Here is a 15,557-nt window from a genome sequence, read left to right as displayed (position 1 = left end):
CCTTCTTACCTAGTGTCATTAGAGAATGAAATGGGTAGTCTGAATCAGCCAGGAAAACCAACGACTTAGCAGAGTTTAAGGCAATGATTTACAAGTATGACTAGATTCGTCGTGTTCCCGTTCAAAGAGGAAGACAACGAACGATTAGTCCCATCCACCTTACGGATAGTGACCCTTCACCCTTTGAACCATCGTCCATTATAATACAGTTGTCTCAAAAGCACGATGTACATAAGCCAAGATCCAGCAACTCAATAGTTTCTATTTCTAAAAAAAAACATTATAAAATGTTTATGTTAGAATGTATACAATTCGCTTAGACTCATCACATTTAATTTTTAAAATAGATCATTTAGACATCTTTATGGCAAAATGGAATTGGGCTTCTTTTGTTAAACTAAAGTTTTTATTGAATTCTTTTTAATTAAGTTCTTTACACAAAATATCGGAACCTTAAATAAAATAATACGACACAAGCATTATATACGAAACATATTTGTTTATTACAAGTGGTATAACCATGGGTAGGCCTATAACTCATAAATATAGGCTTATAAACAGTTGAGGAAAATAACTGATGTTTGCGATGTGGCTTAAAAAAATATTTTGCAACACATACCTATAGAGTTAGCTTCAGTACTTGCCTATAATTAAGACAATGTCTCAAAACATGATACATTAGAATGGTTGAGGGGAACATTTGCATATATAGATCATTTTCCATATTAAGAAAAAAACAACGTTTGGTTAATTTAAATTATGCACATTTTTCTCAGTGAAACATTTTCCAATTTACTAGACACTAAACAAAATATTCCTAAAAGTATGAACTACTCTGGAACGTAAACTTTGAATCGTCTGCTTTCAAAACTAAAACAGGGTCCCCAACTCTAATATGACCTGCAATATCAAGGGACAAGTAGAGTCCGAATATAGGAGCTGTTCCGTACGGCTGTCTGCACCGAAATCTGTGAAGTATAACATACAAGTATAGTAATATCTGTGTATGTAGGCCAGGCCTACTAATCTAGGAAAAATATATAAATCAAAGAGACATACAAAGAACCAAACAATGAATGAGAACCATACAGATTCTTTAGGCCTACCAATAAAATAAAACTACACAGATTATTTCACGGGTAAAACGAACCTTATTGTACCTTATGATATGCAAGTAAAGCAGTCGAGTTTTAAGGAGCAAATAAACCAAGTGACGCTGTACCAAGAGAGTTAATAGTCGTGTATAAAGTGAATGTATATTGAAGTAGGCCTATAAAGTAATAAGTGTGTATTTTAAGACAGTGTGGAATTCGTTATATTTATTATGTTCATAGAAATTAGATGTATGTTGTATCATATATTTTATATAAATAGCGTTGTATTCTAGAGTTAAGTCATCATGTGTCGTGTATGAAAGTGGTTCCTGTGATTGTCGTTGTCCAACAAATAATATGCCAACAAATAATTCATGTTCCAGCAAGATGTACATCAATCATAAACATTTACTTTTATGTTAATAATCTTATTTACAATTATGTAGGCCTACCAATCCAAGAGATCTACAAAGTTAACGTAGGCCTGCCAGTTCAATAGAACTACTGTAGATCTGCTAAATAGAGGCCTAAAGATTTCTTTAAAGATGTTCGCTGCACTTCATACATTTTTGCTGGTCTCAGTTATTGTGGGGTGGGCATGATTTTCAGGACACCGATATTCGAGATCTAAAATGACTACTGTACGAGACGTAAACTTTGAATCGTCTGCTTTCAAAACAAAAACAGGGTCCCCAAAGAAAGAAAGTTGTTGATTATAGTAGATAAGATTTAAAGATACAATCGTGATGTCATTGAAAGAATGTAGTGGAAAGTCTTCAAACATCTTTTATCCAACACTAAGTAGAAAACAGAGGGAGAAAAAGAAGAAGGAAAAAGATCTCTTGCAAACTAAGTTAGATCTAATCTTCGCGTGATCCCAGTAGAAACGGTTTAGCAGAGTGAAGCTTAGACACACAAATCTTCTGGTGCATAGAAAATATTATCGTGCAAATATTTGACGGAGAAGCTTTATTATACGTTTGAAAATTGAAAGGAATCAACAATTTAAAACAAATTTTAGTCCTAGATCTTACGATTTGAGTAATTCTAGAGGTTGTCTATCGTCCCTGGATTTGGCTGTTACTGGATCAATGGTTGTAATTGTGCACCTGTTTAAGAAAATCTTAATTAAATGAAGAACTCTTCTAAAACTCGAAGGATGATTAAATGACATGCAAGAAAACAATGCGATCTATATATTGCTTAAGGTCTTAAGCTTTATTTAAGCAAGAAGGTAGAGGGATAATAGAGAAATTCTTCTGAGGCGCCAATGCTGGGCAGATTGCATTTATTTGCACCAAATTTTTTTTAAGTGAAAAAAAACTTTTGTATTTATATATATATATTGATTTTCATGTTGATGAACTAAAACTTATCTGCTCTTACCTTCTGCAAGGCTCCACTGAATGAAACAAGACGTGTTCCCCAATCTTGACCTCTGTCCACATATCCTAGCAATAAAAGTGATTGTAGCAGTGTTGTTTTTTTCTTGCTAAATCTGAGCATTCAGTTTTGTTACAAATATATCAGAGAGAGGAGAGAGAGAGAGATGGATAGAAAGTGAGAGAGATAAAGAGAGATTGAGAGACAATGGGACGTAAGAAATATATTGACACTAGTTGAAATACATGATCTATCAGGGCCGGATTTAGGATGGGGCAGGCGGGAGTTACAACCCCAGGGTCTCCACAAGAATAGGGCCTCCTCAAATAGAGATTTTTAAAAATATTTAAAATATATCCGTATTTCGACGGATCAGAAACCCTAAGTTGTTTTTGTTTTTCTAACATTTTTTTCTCATTTAAGGCTGGCAAAAAATGTGAGTAAGAGGTGTACGCTTGTAGCATGCTCGGAGTAATTAAATACAGCTCCGGATTTACGACAGTACGTCTACCAAGGGCCTTACCCTCCGCCTCCACAAACTAAAAAAATATTAACTTTTTAAAACTAAAATATGCATATTAAATATTTCTTAAAAGGAAAGCGATATTACATTTACAAAAGCTCTATTCCTTTCTTCTAAAATATAACATTCTTTTATATATATTCATTCATAAATGGAGTTTTCGAAAACTTGTAGGGGCCTCCACATACCTAAATCCAACCCTGTGAGCATTAGTCTGGATTTCTTCTAAATCAAATTGATACTTGTAAGAGAACTAAAATAAACCTAATAAAAAAGATATAGATAATGCAATGAGATGATATTGTAATCCCATTTCAATAGAAATGTCAGTTCAATATTTCTTGGTAGCCTATTAGTAGAATCTTATTTCAACCCAAACCAGGTGATCTGCGTTAAATTCAAAGGCGCCATTATGTGTACTATTTCACTCATTTTCTACAATATAATATCACACTATACACCTTTATAAATCAAAATATCAACATTCATTTCCATTTCTAAAGACAATGAAATGAAAATGTTGCCATTTTAATTAGATTTCTTTGAAACATAGACTTGTTTATTGGGCCATCATTCAGTGCCAAGTACTGGAGAAACAATAGTACCTTATTCCGCGAATGCACAATCTAATAAGTGTGAAACTAAGAGGACATAATAAAACTAGTAACCAATGTAAACTTTCTTTTCATAACACCTGCCTACCTCATCAAACGGCTCTGTGTTCTCCACTACAATACTAGGCCTAAAGTTGACCATGGACACTGGCGATGTCAACTGACCATTAATAAGGTTTAAAGATGCAGAGGTACACACCAAGTAGGAAGTCAGGTAGGAAAATATAGTCTGAAATATAGAAACATGAAATACGTTACACCGAGTGATCCTCAATCTATAACCCGCGGACCACATCGGCCACTCGTAACGTCCGCCCACAAAGTGAGAAATCGGAATGTTAATTAAAATAAAAAAAAATAGGATGGACATCTTTGTACGACAATAACACATACACGATTTATAACAGTTAAAGGAAATTATTTAAAAAAAAAAAGGATACAGAAATTTCTCGCAATTAGCAGAGAGATATAAAAAGAGATTAACATAGGCCTACATGGATCCGATTATCCCCAATGACCCCAAATATATATATATATGTACCAAAGTAAAGTTCCTCTTTCAGACCTTGCGATCTATGGGGGAGATGATGACCCCAAATATATATATATATGTACCAAAGTAAAGTTCCTCTTTCAGACCTTGCGATCTATGGGGGAGATGATGAAAGGTCATCTGTTTCTGTGACCCACGGTTAACTTTACTTTCCCCAACTAATGTCAGGTACCTATTGGAGCTGGGTGGACTCCCAGTCTTCACCAGTATTCGAACCCGGGACCCCAAGTTCGGAAGCCTAGCTCTTTACCGCTCAGCCACGGCGCTTCCCATGTATACATTGTCACGTTTGTTGAGAAAGAGTCCACAAGACTTGGGACATATTCGCATTCCGTATAGAAAAAGACGACCTCTACGTCCCCTGGTCAACATATCGCAAGTTCTGAAAGGTGTGCTATAGGTTGTGCTAAGTTTGTTCCACAAGACGGTTGCAAGAGAAAGATGATCACATATAAGACAACGTGTAAGACAAATTAGCATATGACTAGCCTTGAATAGGATGATGTTATATATAACACAATGTTGACTGTCCATCGCTAACTAGAAAGCATTAAAAAACCCTATCCTTAAATATTTTAAAATATGGGTAAACATTTGTAATGCTTTGTTCTTTTACAACTATGCACCGATTTCACATTACTTTTGAAATCGAGGTAAATTGGCAGGTTAAAGTTTTTAAAAAGACTCACCGAATCACCCTTTCTTGCACTGTTCGGCCATTTTCTTTTTCGATCGAATACATCCCTAACTCCTAGATCTGAACACGAGTACACTATCCTAGCAGGTCTCTGTAGAAACGTGGAGATCCATGACTCGGCCTGGGAGCCGCAATGTACAATGGGTATTGCTTGTTGGCACATTCTGATGAGACAATTCAGTGTTTTGTAACTGTGTTTTCACACAATGCTGTTGAGAACATTTCAATTTGCACAGCCGACTTTAGCAGTATCAGGGGTTCTGGGCGAGTGTCATATGTGGGACTTCACCCTCTCAACAAAAAAATCACGTGAAGAGCTTTCGTGGAAATTGGTATAGAATAAAATATAGATCCCGGAAAGACTTGAATAATATTAATTAACATATCCTCGATAGAAGAGCTTTTTAAGAATAAATCCACAGTACGGTTTTCAGTCAATAGCTTATTGCTATTGGTACATTAGAATGTATGGCAAAGGCACGGCACTGTTGCATAATGGGTAGATGGAGACACAATAATATCAACAATGCGGACCTCCCTCAGGAGTCACGTTTTTGGTCACCCTGTTCACCACACTAAACGGTCCCCTCTGCAATTTGAAACAGAGACAAAATGCATGCGTAGTTAAAGAAAACATGATAAGGAAAAAAACAACAAGTAAACTCTCATTGTAGTATAAAATGACAATGTGTATCATTAAAAGGCTTACATTTTTACTTGACGATCATGTGACCTAATGTCCGGGTTCTTTGAAAGTTCCAAAGGTGTCATTCCAGGAGCAGTCAACCGAATACTGTCACCGAAACTAATGCATTTGATTAATGTCAGCCGAGGAGCTTCTTTCATCGTTAGAACCTGCATGTTTTCATCAATTATCATCCAGTGTCTGGGGAGAATAAGCACGGTTAGGGGACATTACATGTAGGCCTACATTGTGATCGAATGATGAAAAATCTATTCTATTGTCAACGTTATGATTATAAGATACTTAGATAGATACAGATCGATAATCCAGAATACGGAATTAATTTTTCAGTCCTAAAAATAAACCTTTGTGTTATAGAAATAGTTTCGAAAATTAAAGTAGTAGTTTTGAAGAAACAACACTTTGGCTATGATAGAGGATTTGAAAGATAGATAGATAGATAGATAGATAGGAACAAAATAAATAAGTGACAATCATGCTACCAATTATTACCTATCAGTCAAACCTTCAAACTGAAGTCCAACGGATGTGCAGTCAGCTTCTGTAACCTCAGTCACTCCACAGGACTTTACTGGGTATATGAACAAATTTGCCACAGTACCTATCTGTTCAGTAATAGGCTATAATTAGGATGAACAGACTTTTAAGGGATAGATAGTAGGCCTACTTCGTCAAACATTCAGAGACATAACACCAATACATGACGCGACGAATTAAATATTTTCATACATGGCGGAAAAACTAAAATCACCTATCGTTTTGGTGTCTCCGGTTTAAAAAAGGAGATGTTGATACGATAGTATTTTTTTAATGCACACATTTTTTTTTGGTACTTTTTAGCACTGCAAAATCGAATTTTCGAACGACATTTAGACACCACCCTGTTTTGTAAGTCAACTTTTATACCAACATTCAAACAAGATCTTGTCTTGCAGCCTTATGTAAAACAAAGCTCTAATACAAACTCATATGTTGTCCCTGTGGGTTAGTAGTAGACTCGTAGGCACACAAATAGCGTTCCCAATGACCATGAAAAGTCATTAGAAGTCTTTGGATTATAACATTTTATAAAGAAAAGGACACGATTTCAGCAAATCATATAAAGCTACTGCACCGATTTGGAACACGATGAAACCAATTGAGATATCACAGCTTCAAAGCTAACCGTTATTAACTGTATGCTTTCGGAAAACCAAAAGTAAATCTATCCGCAGGTTGCCTGGCCTTGTGGTATTGCTTCGGACTGATTTAAAAATTGTCCAAGTTCCAAGGAGACCAATCGTAATAGAAGGCCCGACCACTGGCCTGCAACGTCACAACATGTAGGCAATGAAGACACCAATAGCTCTTTGCCATGTCGCAAGTCTGTATGTCATGGCAACGAGTTATTGATTTCCACTGCCCACAGGTTGCGACGTCGCAGGTCAGTGTTGAGGCTTTCTATAAAGAATTCTAAATTCCATCCCTGCCCGCCTATATCCCCTGCTGTAGGAAGTTTTAAGCCGTGGCGTAATAATCTTCAGAGACGTCCAATACTTATAAATATGTGTGAAGCGCTTTTAATTTTTTCTATAAGAAGCAGATGGGTGGATCGAGAAGACAAAAGGCTTAAAAGCACAAAAGCGTTTTGTTTCCCTATTGAAGCCCAAAATTTTCAAATTTACGTTTATCTGGAGACGATCATACAGAAAAAACAACAACAACAAAAAACTCTTATCTTTGTGCTAGACCCCAGATATAATCGTACACCCCCCCCCCTTTTTTTTTTCTTTTCAGAGTTCATCTATTCCATATTAGATTTGTGCTAAATTTCCTATAAAAAAAAAAAAAAAAAAAAAGCACCTTTTGAAAACGTTTTCTGTGGTTCTTTTCGACGTAAGACAGTGCTATCACTTTGAATAAGGCTGCTCCAGCTAAGGTTGCCATAAGATGAGCTGACTCTTGTTGCAGAAACATGGTGGATCTTTTCTATTCCACCTTTGTTTCTGACTTCTAAGCCTACTTACACTGTTTAAAAGATGATACTTGCTTTCCTGTTAGTGACTTGGGAATATTGAGAAAAAAATATTTTTTTTTACTATAATATTAAACAATCCACTGTATATGGAAGCTAGACCAGCAATGGAGAAATAAACTTAACTAAGTGATGTCAAAGTCTGCAACCAAAAACTTTTTTTCCACACAACACAGTAAGCACATATAAGAAAGACAAGTGGCAGTATATCGTGTAGAAAGGGGATTTTTTCTTTTAAATACAAGGACTATTTACGATAGTTGTAATACTTTTTTTTTTAAATGTCATTTAAAGAACAACAAAAAGTCTGCTACAAGAGATTCTAAATAGATGTCTACATCATAGGCCTATAGGCAAATGGGCTACAATACCACAGGTTGGGGACAATCGTTGATTAAATGAAATATGACTTTTTTAAAGCCTGTGACAAACATACTGACATCCCCGGTTACTTTATCGGTGTAAGAGAATATTGTGTGCCAGGCCCAACGCAAAACCTTTTTTTTTTTTAAGTTCTTAAGTTCTGATAAGAAATGCCCTACCAATTTCGAAGTTAATGACAATCAGACTTTTAATCCCATGTAAAATTAATCCATTTTTAAAATGTACGGTATCCTCAAGGATTGATTACTGTAAGATGGTAAATTGGACCATAATATTTTGGACCACAATAAAAGTAAATCTTTATAATTAAAAAAAAGGTTCATCTGAATGTAGCAATATGTTCAATGACTCATCCACTCTGTCCCTTGCTATGACTGTAAAAAAAAAACGGAGACAGAAGAAGCTGTAAACTTACATTTACAATGTCATAACCAGAAAAACTGAAAATCTAGCAGTTAATAATTGTTACTATAAAAGCCTAAACAATGAAACTTAATATACTTACCAAAGATAGGTCTGTTACATACAAAGACGAACAATACAACATGTTATGGTTATTATGAAGGCCAGAGGTCAAAGTTTACAGTCTCACGTTACTAACCGATAACGAGTTTTACGTTGGATCATTCATATCTCGACAATTTAGGGCACTTTGTATTGTTACAAATGGACTGTTCATTATAAAGGAAACGATTCAGCTAGACTCTAGTATTAAAAAGGAATGGGAGGGATGAAGAATAGATGAAGTATTAAAAGAAGTCAAATTGTACACAATGAGAGGCTAGCTTTAAAAGCTTGTGGCAGAACATTTAAGACTATAAGCATGCTTGATACTTTTTGAGTTACAGAAACAAAATAAAATCCTTTTCCTATCCCGTATTGCCCTTCGTGAATGGATACCAATAGCCAATGTCAGAAAACTATATAGGCTACGTACAAACACAGTATAATTCTGCTTATCAAGGAAACAAAACAAACATTTTAAAACATAATTTTTTAAATTATTATTTTAAACGTATTTTCTGCTAAGTAGACAAAGTGACTATGTGTATAGTGAACATTGCGCGCACCAGAGCTGATGAGAAGAACTAATTGTCTTCATTTTAATTAATATTATTGGCTAAGTCAGCTTTTATACGAGGTGATTATGTTGGTTTTATCTTCTGCTTGAACATTCACCACCTAGTATGGTCTTGATGTAATATGCGAGCAAAGAAACATAAAAAAACAACATCGGACCCTAATTTACCACCAGCTTAGTATTTCATAAGCAGTTAATTGCTTTTTTGAGGTCACTAAGGCTCGGAAGCTCATCTAGGCATTCCAGTATGGTATCCCAGTGGAAGTAGTGAAAGTCAACGAATCACTCCTGCTCCCTGAACTCTATATTCTCCTCTGCCGCTGTTGGGAAACAGGTCATGTCCCACAGGACATGCGTGACGCAACTATAGTCACAATATACAAGAACAAAGGGGATCGGAGTGACTGCAACAACTATAGGGGTATCTCTCTCCTCAGTATAGTGGGCAAAATCTTTGCTAGGGAGGCACTATCCAGGCTGCAAGTGATAGTTTCTAGAGTCTACCCAGAGTCTCTGTGTGGATTCAGGAGTGGTAGATCCACTATAGACATGATATCTTCTCTACGACTACTGCAGGAGAAATTCAGAGAGAGAGACAGACCCACTTTACATTGTTTTTGTTGATCTGACTAAAGCTTTTGACATGGTCAGCAGAAGTGGCCTTTTCAAACTCCTGAGGAAAATAGGTTGCCCTCCCAAACTACTGAAGTTAATTGAGTGTTTTCATGAGGAAACTAAATGTACTGTCAAATTCAATGGAGCCCAATCAGCACCTTTTGAGGTTTGCAGTGGTGTCAAGCAGGGATGTGTGCTCGCACCTACTCTGTTTGGCATTCTCTTCTCCTGTCTACTGCACTATGCGTACAGCGACATAAACGAAGGTGTGTTTCTCCATACAAGATCCTCTGGAAAACTATTTAATGTTTCAAGGCTGCGGGCAAAAACCAAGGTTAGGAAGCTACTCGTCAGGGAACTCCTGTATACTGATGATGCAGCTATTGTGGCTGATTCTGATATTCAGCTACAGTCCATGGTTGACAACTATATGCTGCTTGCCAGAAGTTCGGCTTAAACATCAGTCAAAGCAAGACTAAGATACTTGTCCAAAACACAAACACTGCACCTCAAGTAAGCATTAATGGCCAACCACTAGAAATTGTTGATCACTTTTGTTACCTCGGCTCCATCATATCCAACAACACTCTACTGGATAAAGACATAAACAACAGGATAGCCAAGGCAATGGCCACCATGTCACGGTTGCAGAAAAGAGTCTGGGACAACATATTGCTGACTAGCAGTACTAAAGCCCTAGTCTACCGGACCTGTGTGTTGAGCACCTTGCTGTACGGAAGTGAAACATGGTCAACCTACTCATGGCAGGAAAAAAAGCTGAATGTCTTTCACCTCCGATGCCTAAGGCGGATCTTTAAAATTAGGTGGCAAGATAAGATAACCAATGAGGAAGTGCTACATAGAGCAGGATGCCAGGACATCCGCTCTGTTATCAGCAGCAGACGCCTTGGCTGGCTTGGCCACGTTCGTAGAATGCCAGTAGGTCGACTTCCACAGGACATCCTGTATGGCGATCTAATAGAAGGCAGGAGAGCCGCTGGTCGCCCACTCTTACGTTATACGGATGTATGCAAACGCGACATGAAGCTCTTCAAAATCGACACTGGCAACTGGGAAGAGGTGGCACTGGACAGATCCACATGGAGAGAGAGCATAAAAGAAGGGTCACAGATTGCAGATGTCATACACAACAGAAGCAGAAAGAAGGGTGAAAATGCAACGGCGCCTGGTGATTATATATGCCCAACCTGCGATCGCAGCTGTGTATCAAGGATTGGCCTCTTTAGTCACACAAGAAGTTGCATAGGGAAAAGATCGTCTCTCGAGACGTAAAATGCCACAGAGTATTTCATATTGTTCACATGGTCGAACACTTTAAATGTTGTTATTACAACCATATCGCTGTGCTGACCAGAGTTTTAAAATTGTTTTATTCTTAATATTTGCTCATGTATTCATTGTATACCAAATATAGTATGATAGCTTACACTTTAAGCATTTAGACATCCTTATAAAAATGTGATGTAATGTAAAGAGAACCACCAAATTTTCTAAAAACATTTTATTAGACCATAATATTGCAATACACAATGTGAATTTAAATTGCGAATGTTGTTGCTTAACTTAAGCCTTGTTTCCACTTCGCCAAATTTTATATACTAACGACCAATGAAAAAATATCACAAATGCTCATATTGCCCACGATGTCATATTACCCCTCTTTTCCCTATTTCACTCGAACACAGCCACCATCTCCTGAAGAACTTTTTCATGCCTTTCCAAAATACACACGATTCTCAAAGACAATTGCATCCGTTAAACCACTGTTACATCAATAAAAATTATCTTATCTTAGTAGAGAGCTAATGTACATGGTAGATTGTAAAGTTATCTATTGCTTCTATTGTCTGGTCCTATTTTTCAGGTTTGTGTTCACTAAGACTTAGACCATGCTCTATATAGGGGATTATATAATCCAGCTAATACCACCACCACCAGTCAAGTACAATTTTCTTCCCTTGTTTGAGACAAAAACCAAATATGTTATTACCAATAGTTGATTAACTAATTGGTTTTAATTTTAATTGACTCTTGTGTTGTTAGGTAAAACTAATAATTGTGCAAAATTTTAGCTTGATCCGAGATTGGGTGTGGGAGAAATCACGTGTACAGACTTTTTATCAGACAGTCGGAAAGAGTTGATATAAGTACAGTAGATGTAACAGAATGGGCTGCTAGTAGAAACAGTCTTAAAACATTTAATCTTCACACCATAAAGTTTTTGTCTTTCATTGTGTGTCCTGATTGTGACAGGTGGGGAAATGTGACGTGTGTTCGGCGCGTTTTATGTCTAGGGGATGATTATTTTTAAAGCTATCACACACCAACCTATCAGCATATGAATCGGGAGCAGACACGCAACGAGACAAGCAATGAAAGATAGATACAAAAGTTAAAAATGAAGAATATTTATGTACATAAATATACATATAAGAATAAAAAGGGGGGAGGGTTTGCATCTATCTCTAAATAATACTAGATTTAATCATCACTCTTGCACTTAATAAGAGAGTATGTCACTTTGTCCTCTGACTTAGCTGGTTGTCCTGTTGATGTCGCAGCTGGCTGTGTCCTGGCTTGAGGTTCTGCAGCTGGAGGTGGCGCTCTAGCGGATAGAGGGACGCCAGTGATATAGTTCTTGTGGAGTCTCAATCCCAAGTTCCAATATCTGTAGTGGGCACAGTAGGGCGGGTGGCCGGCTAACGTGGGCACATGGTTACTGCGGGCAGAGCTGATCTGCCGTGGGCAGCGTAGTTGACAGGATATGTCCAGTGAGTTGCAGAGGGTTGGCGTAGCTATGACGTCTCGCACAGACCTGAGTCTATAGGGACGTCGCACCTAATAAGATGACAGGTGGACTGTCGAATAGGCGGGCAATGCCGATAGCGCCAAGTAGTAGAGTTGAGTAGTGTCGTGTAGACACTGAACAGCAAATAGGCCGATCTCAGTAGGAAAGTGTAGTGCTGAATAGCACTCAGCACATAAATAGGTGATTCTCGATAGCAAATAAATAGGCAGACACCTGAGGGAGGCTGCGGATAAATAAAGACAAGTTAGGAAATGTCTCTCATGCATCTTATCGATGCCCTCGACTGAGGTGCATTCGTCAGATTGGTAAAATTGCTTTAGAGCACAATGGGGAGATGATGACAAATGGGATTCGGAAAACAGATGGCTGATAGTAGCAATATAGAAACATAGAAGGGGAAATAATAATATAAAATGTACATATAAGGGGAAATAATAATCCCAAATAAACAACACAGGAGAGAAAAGAAGGGGGGGGGGGATGGGCGGTGGTCAGCGACCATGACGGTTTGTTTACATACGACCGTCGGTCGAGAACAATGGAGAGGGTGTCCGTTCAAGCGGCGCGACTCTCGTTAGAGTAAAATTAGTGAAGGGGAGATAATTCACATCTCCTTTCTAAACGCAGTATTAGTGCGCTAGCAAAATTATCAAGGCGGTCAACCGAGATAAAGGAAATAAAATAAGATGTACAAATATACACATGGTTGCATCAACGATCAATTGAGCAACGTAGCATTAATAGATTACTGCAATTCATAAAATATACATTAGCCATGTTCATGTTTTCTACTTACTACAGTGAGAAATACACAATGCACTAATTAAATATAAATGAAATAATAAACTACACATGATACTATCCAGTGGAAATAGCACAAAAGTAATTAAGATGGAACTTGTGATTAAGTTCGGCTTACCACCAGGTATTCCTCTAGAAGTGAGAATAAATGATATAGTCCAGACTGGTAGATGTAAAATGTTTTACATATTTCGGATGTTCCTTCAGAGTTGAAGATAGTTTACTTCCTAGTCCAAACCTCCCGCAGGACGACGGGGGATGGGAGCTGGCAGGGTTTGAACCCTGACCATCGATAAATCCAAACGACAATCCAGCGCGCAAACCGCACGACCAGGCAGCCATCCATGGCTCGATAGCTCAGCTCGAATGAGAAAGAGAGAGTCTGACTTGATTTAATTTACCTTATATACAGGCCTGGAAAATGTGGGCGGAAACAGGAAATGTCCTAGGCTTAGAATTATCTTACACGTGGGTGAATTAGACTTGAGATGGGAGTCGCACATTGGTACGTCGAGAGGCACTTTGACTCGAGTAATCTCCTAGATCAAAGAGAGACGTAGGAGAAAGGGGGGGGGAGGATTGACTTGCATTCCAGACATCCTGCCGATAAGATCAAAGAGTCTGGGTGTATCTTTGCCCCGGTCAAGGGAAGATAAATCGAAAGACGTGGCCTAGCTATCTCTAATGTGGTCAACTAAGTCTAGCCTGGAGAGGAAAAGGTGGCGCGGGTGAAGAATTTGGGGGTAGGATGGGGTGATAATTAAAATAAAATAAATAAATAATGAAAAATAATAATTAATGCTGTGATAAATTTGAGTGACTCTGACAGCGAGTTTTTGACTTGTCACACTGATACTTGAGTCGTAAAGGTGGTAAATAAATATTAAATATTTTACCGATTTACCCCCTCCCTTTTTGTGTTTAGTAACAAAGCTGAAATCAACTCCCTCCGTCCATCTGGTATCCACTATGTAGACGTTATGTCTTCCACTTCTTAGCTGAATCTTTGGAAAAATAAATTAAATCAAATAATGGTTCGAAATAAAAGAAATATATAGTACAGTACTGAGAGCAGTGATGTAAATGGCTATCAAATCTATAACTTAACTAGGCATAGGCAATATTTTGAAACTATTATGTCATTATCTCATTGAAAAGTCCTCAGCGTTTACTATTTTACTATAGAACAAGTAAAGGCATATAAATATCTAGGCGTTATCATCAACAACAAGCTTTCATGGGAAGACCACCTTGGAACTCTGACAAAGAAAACAGCCCAGCGACTCTTTTTTCTATACAAACTCAACAGTTTTAAATTAAACAAGAAGATCCTTGAGACATTTTACGGCGCGACTGTACAAAATCTGCTAACATACGGAATAAGTTGTTGGCAAGGCAACGCCTCATCTAAACTGTTGCAACGTCTAGAAAACATCATTAAAAAAGCATCAAAAATTACACTCACAACATTACCACATTTAAAGGAACTTTTTGAACAAACGTGCCTAAGAAAAATCGAAAAAACCTTGGAAGACAACGGCCACCCGCTCCATCAGAACTACGCCAGGTCGTCGCGAAGTGGGCGACTGCTGTCAATCAAAACAAGAACGGAGCGGTACAAAAACTCGTTCGTACCTCACTCGGTCAGACTCTATCACCGCCACTCATTGATCAGGGAACATGAAATGCACCAAGATACCTGTGTGTAGTCGCTGAATGAACTCTTTATGTTGTCTGTTGTATTTATGTGTATTTTTCTGTTGTGTTGTCTTTATATGAGAAACGAGTCCTTGTAATCACAACAAATTTCCGTAAGGATCAATAAAGCAGTCTTAGTCTTAGTCTATTTTTAAGCTTCAATTGATATTTGTAAATCTAAGCGACTTATTTTAGCAGTGGCCCTATCTAGCGACTAAGAAATGTATAAGTAGACCAATTAAAGTTGAATTGAAGATATTTCTTTTTTATGAAAAGAGCTCTTTCCCAATTTCTTGCTCTACATAACAATGTCAGCCGGAGAACATTTGTACACATTTCTCATATTCCCCCCCCCCCCCCCAAAAAAAAAAAGTCTGTCCAATGAAAATTAACATTTAAAAGCCAATTGCATCATATAATGCGTCTGTACGGTAAACTTTTGGGATACTCGCAAAATATTCGTTGTGACGTACATGTAGTATATACTGCATTATCCTTTGGTCTCAGACTAAGAAGAGGATTTCTTATTGTAAAGCAGCTTTACCTCGAATTCGTTCTTGGATA

At 37.5% G+C, this 15,557-nt stretch overlaps 1 protein-coding gene across 3 annotated transcripts; it reads right to left on the bottom strand.

Moving 5' to 3' along the window:
* Window positions 1-480: 480 nt before the first annotated feature.
* Window positions 481-8,605, bottom strand: LOC106061142 (mitochondrial amidoxime-reducing component 1-like). Of its 3 annotated transcripts, XM_056033905.1 has the most exons (10): window positions 8,474-8,566; window positions 8,127-8,342; window positions 7,413-7,613; window positions 6,063-6,190; window positions 5,574-5,750; window positions 4,857-5,028; window positions 3,703-3,843; window positions 2,481-2,545; window positions 2,129-2,203; window positions 481-968 (listed from the first exon to the last, which is right to left on the bottom strand). In XM_056033905.1, exons 3-10 carry the CDS (start codon window positions 7,524-7,526, stop codon window positions 818-820), a joined length of 1,023 nt encoding a protein of 340 aa, XP_055889880.1. In that variant the 5' UTR covers window positions 7,527-7,613; window positions 8,127-8,342; window positions 8,474-8,566; the 3' UTR covers window positions 481-817. The 3 variants fall into 3 exon arrangements, with proteins under 3 accessions (XP_055889880.1, XP_055889879.1, XP_013074667.2); XM_056033904.1 differs by lacking the exon at window positions 8,127-8,342 and having other exon boundaries at window positions 482-968; window positions 8,474-8,605; XM_013219213.2 differs by lacking the exon at window positions 8,127-8,342 and having other exon boundaries at window positions 483-968; window positions 6,063-6,175; window positions 8,474-8,604.
* Between the last annotated feature and the right edge of the window lie 6,952 nt (window positions 8,606-15,557).

This window comes from Biomphalaria glabrata, chromosome 6 (assembly GCF_947242115.1).
Source record: "Biomphalaria glabrata chromosome 6, xgBioGlab47.1, whole genome shotgun sequence".
Taxonomy (NCBI): domain Eukaryota; kingdom Metazoa; phylum Mollusca; class Gastropoda; family Planorbidae; genus Biomphalaria; species Biomphalaria glabrata.
The sequence above is the reverse complement of the archived record's forward strand: the minus strand, read 5'-3'. Positions and strand labels throughout refer to the sequence as shown.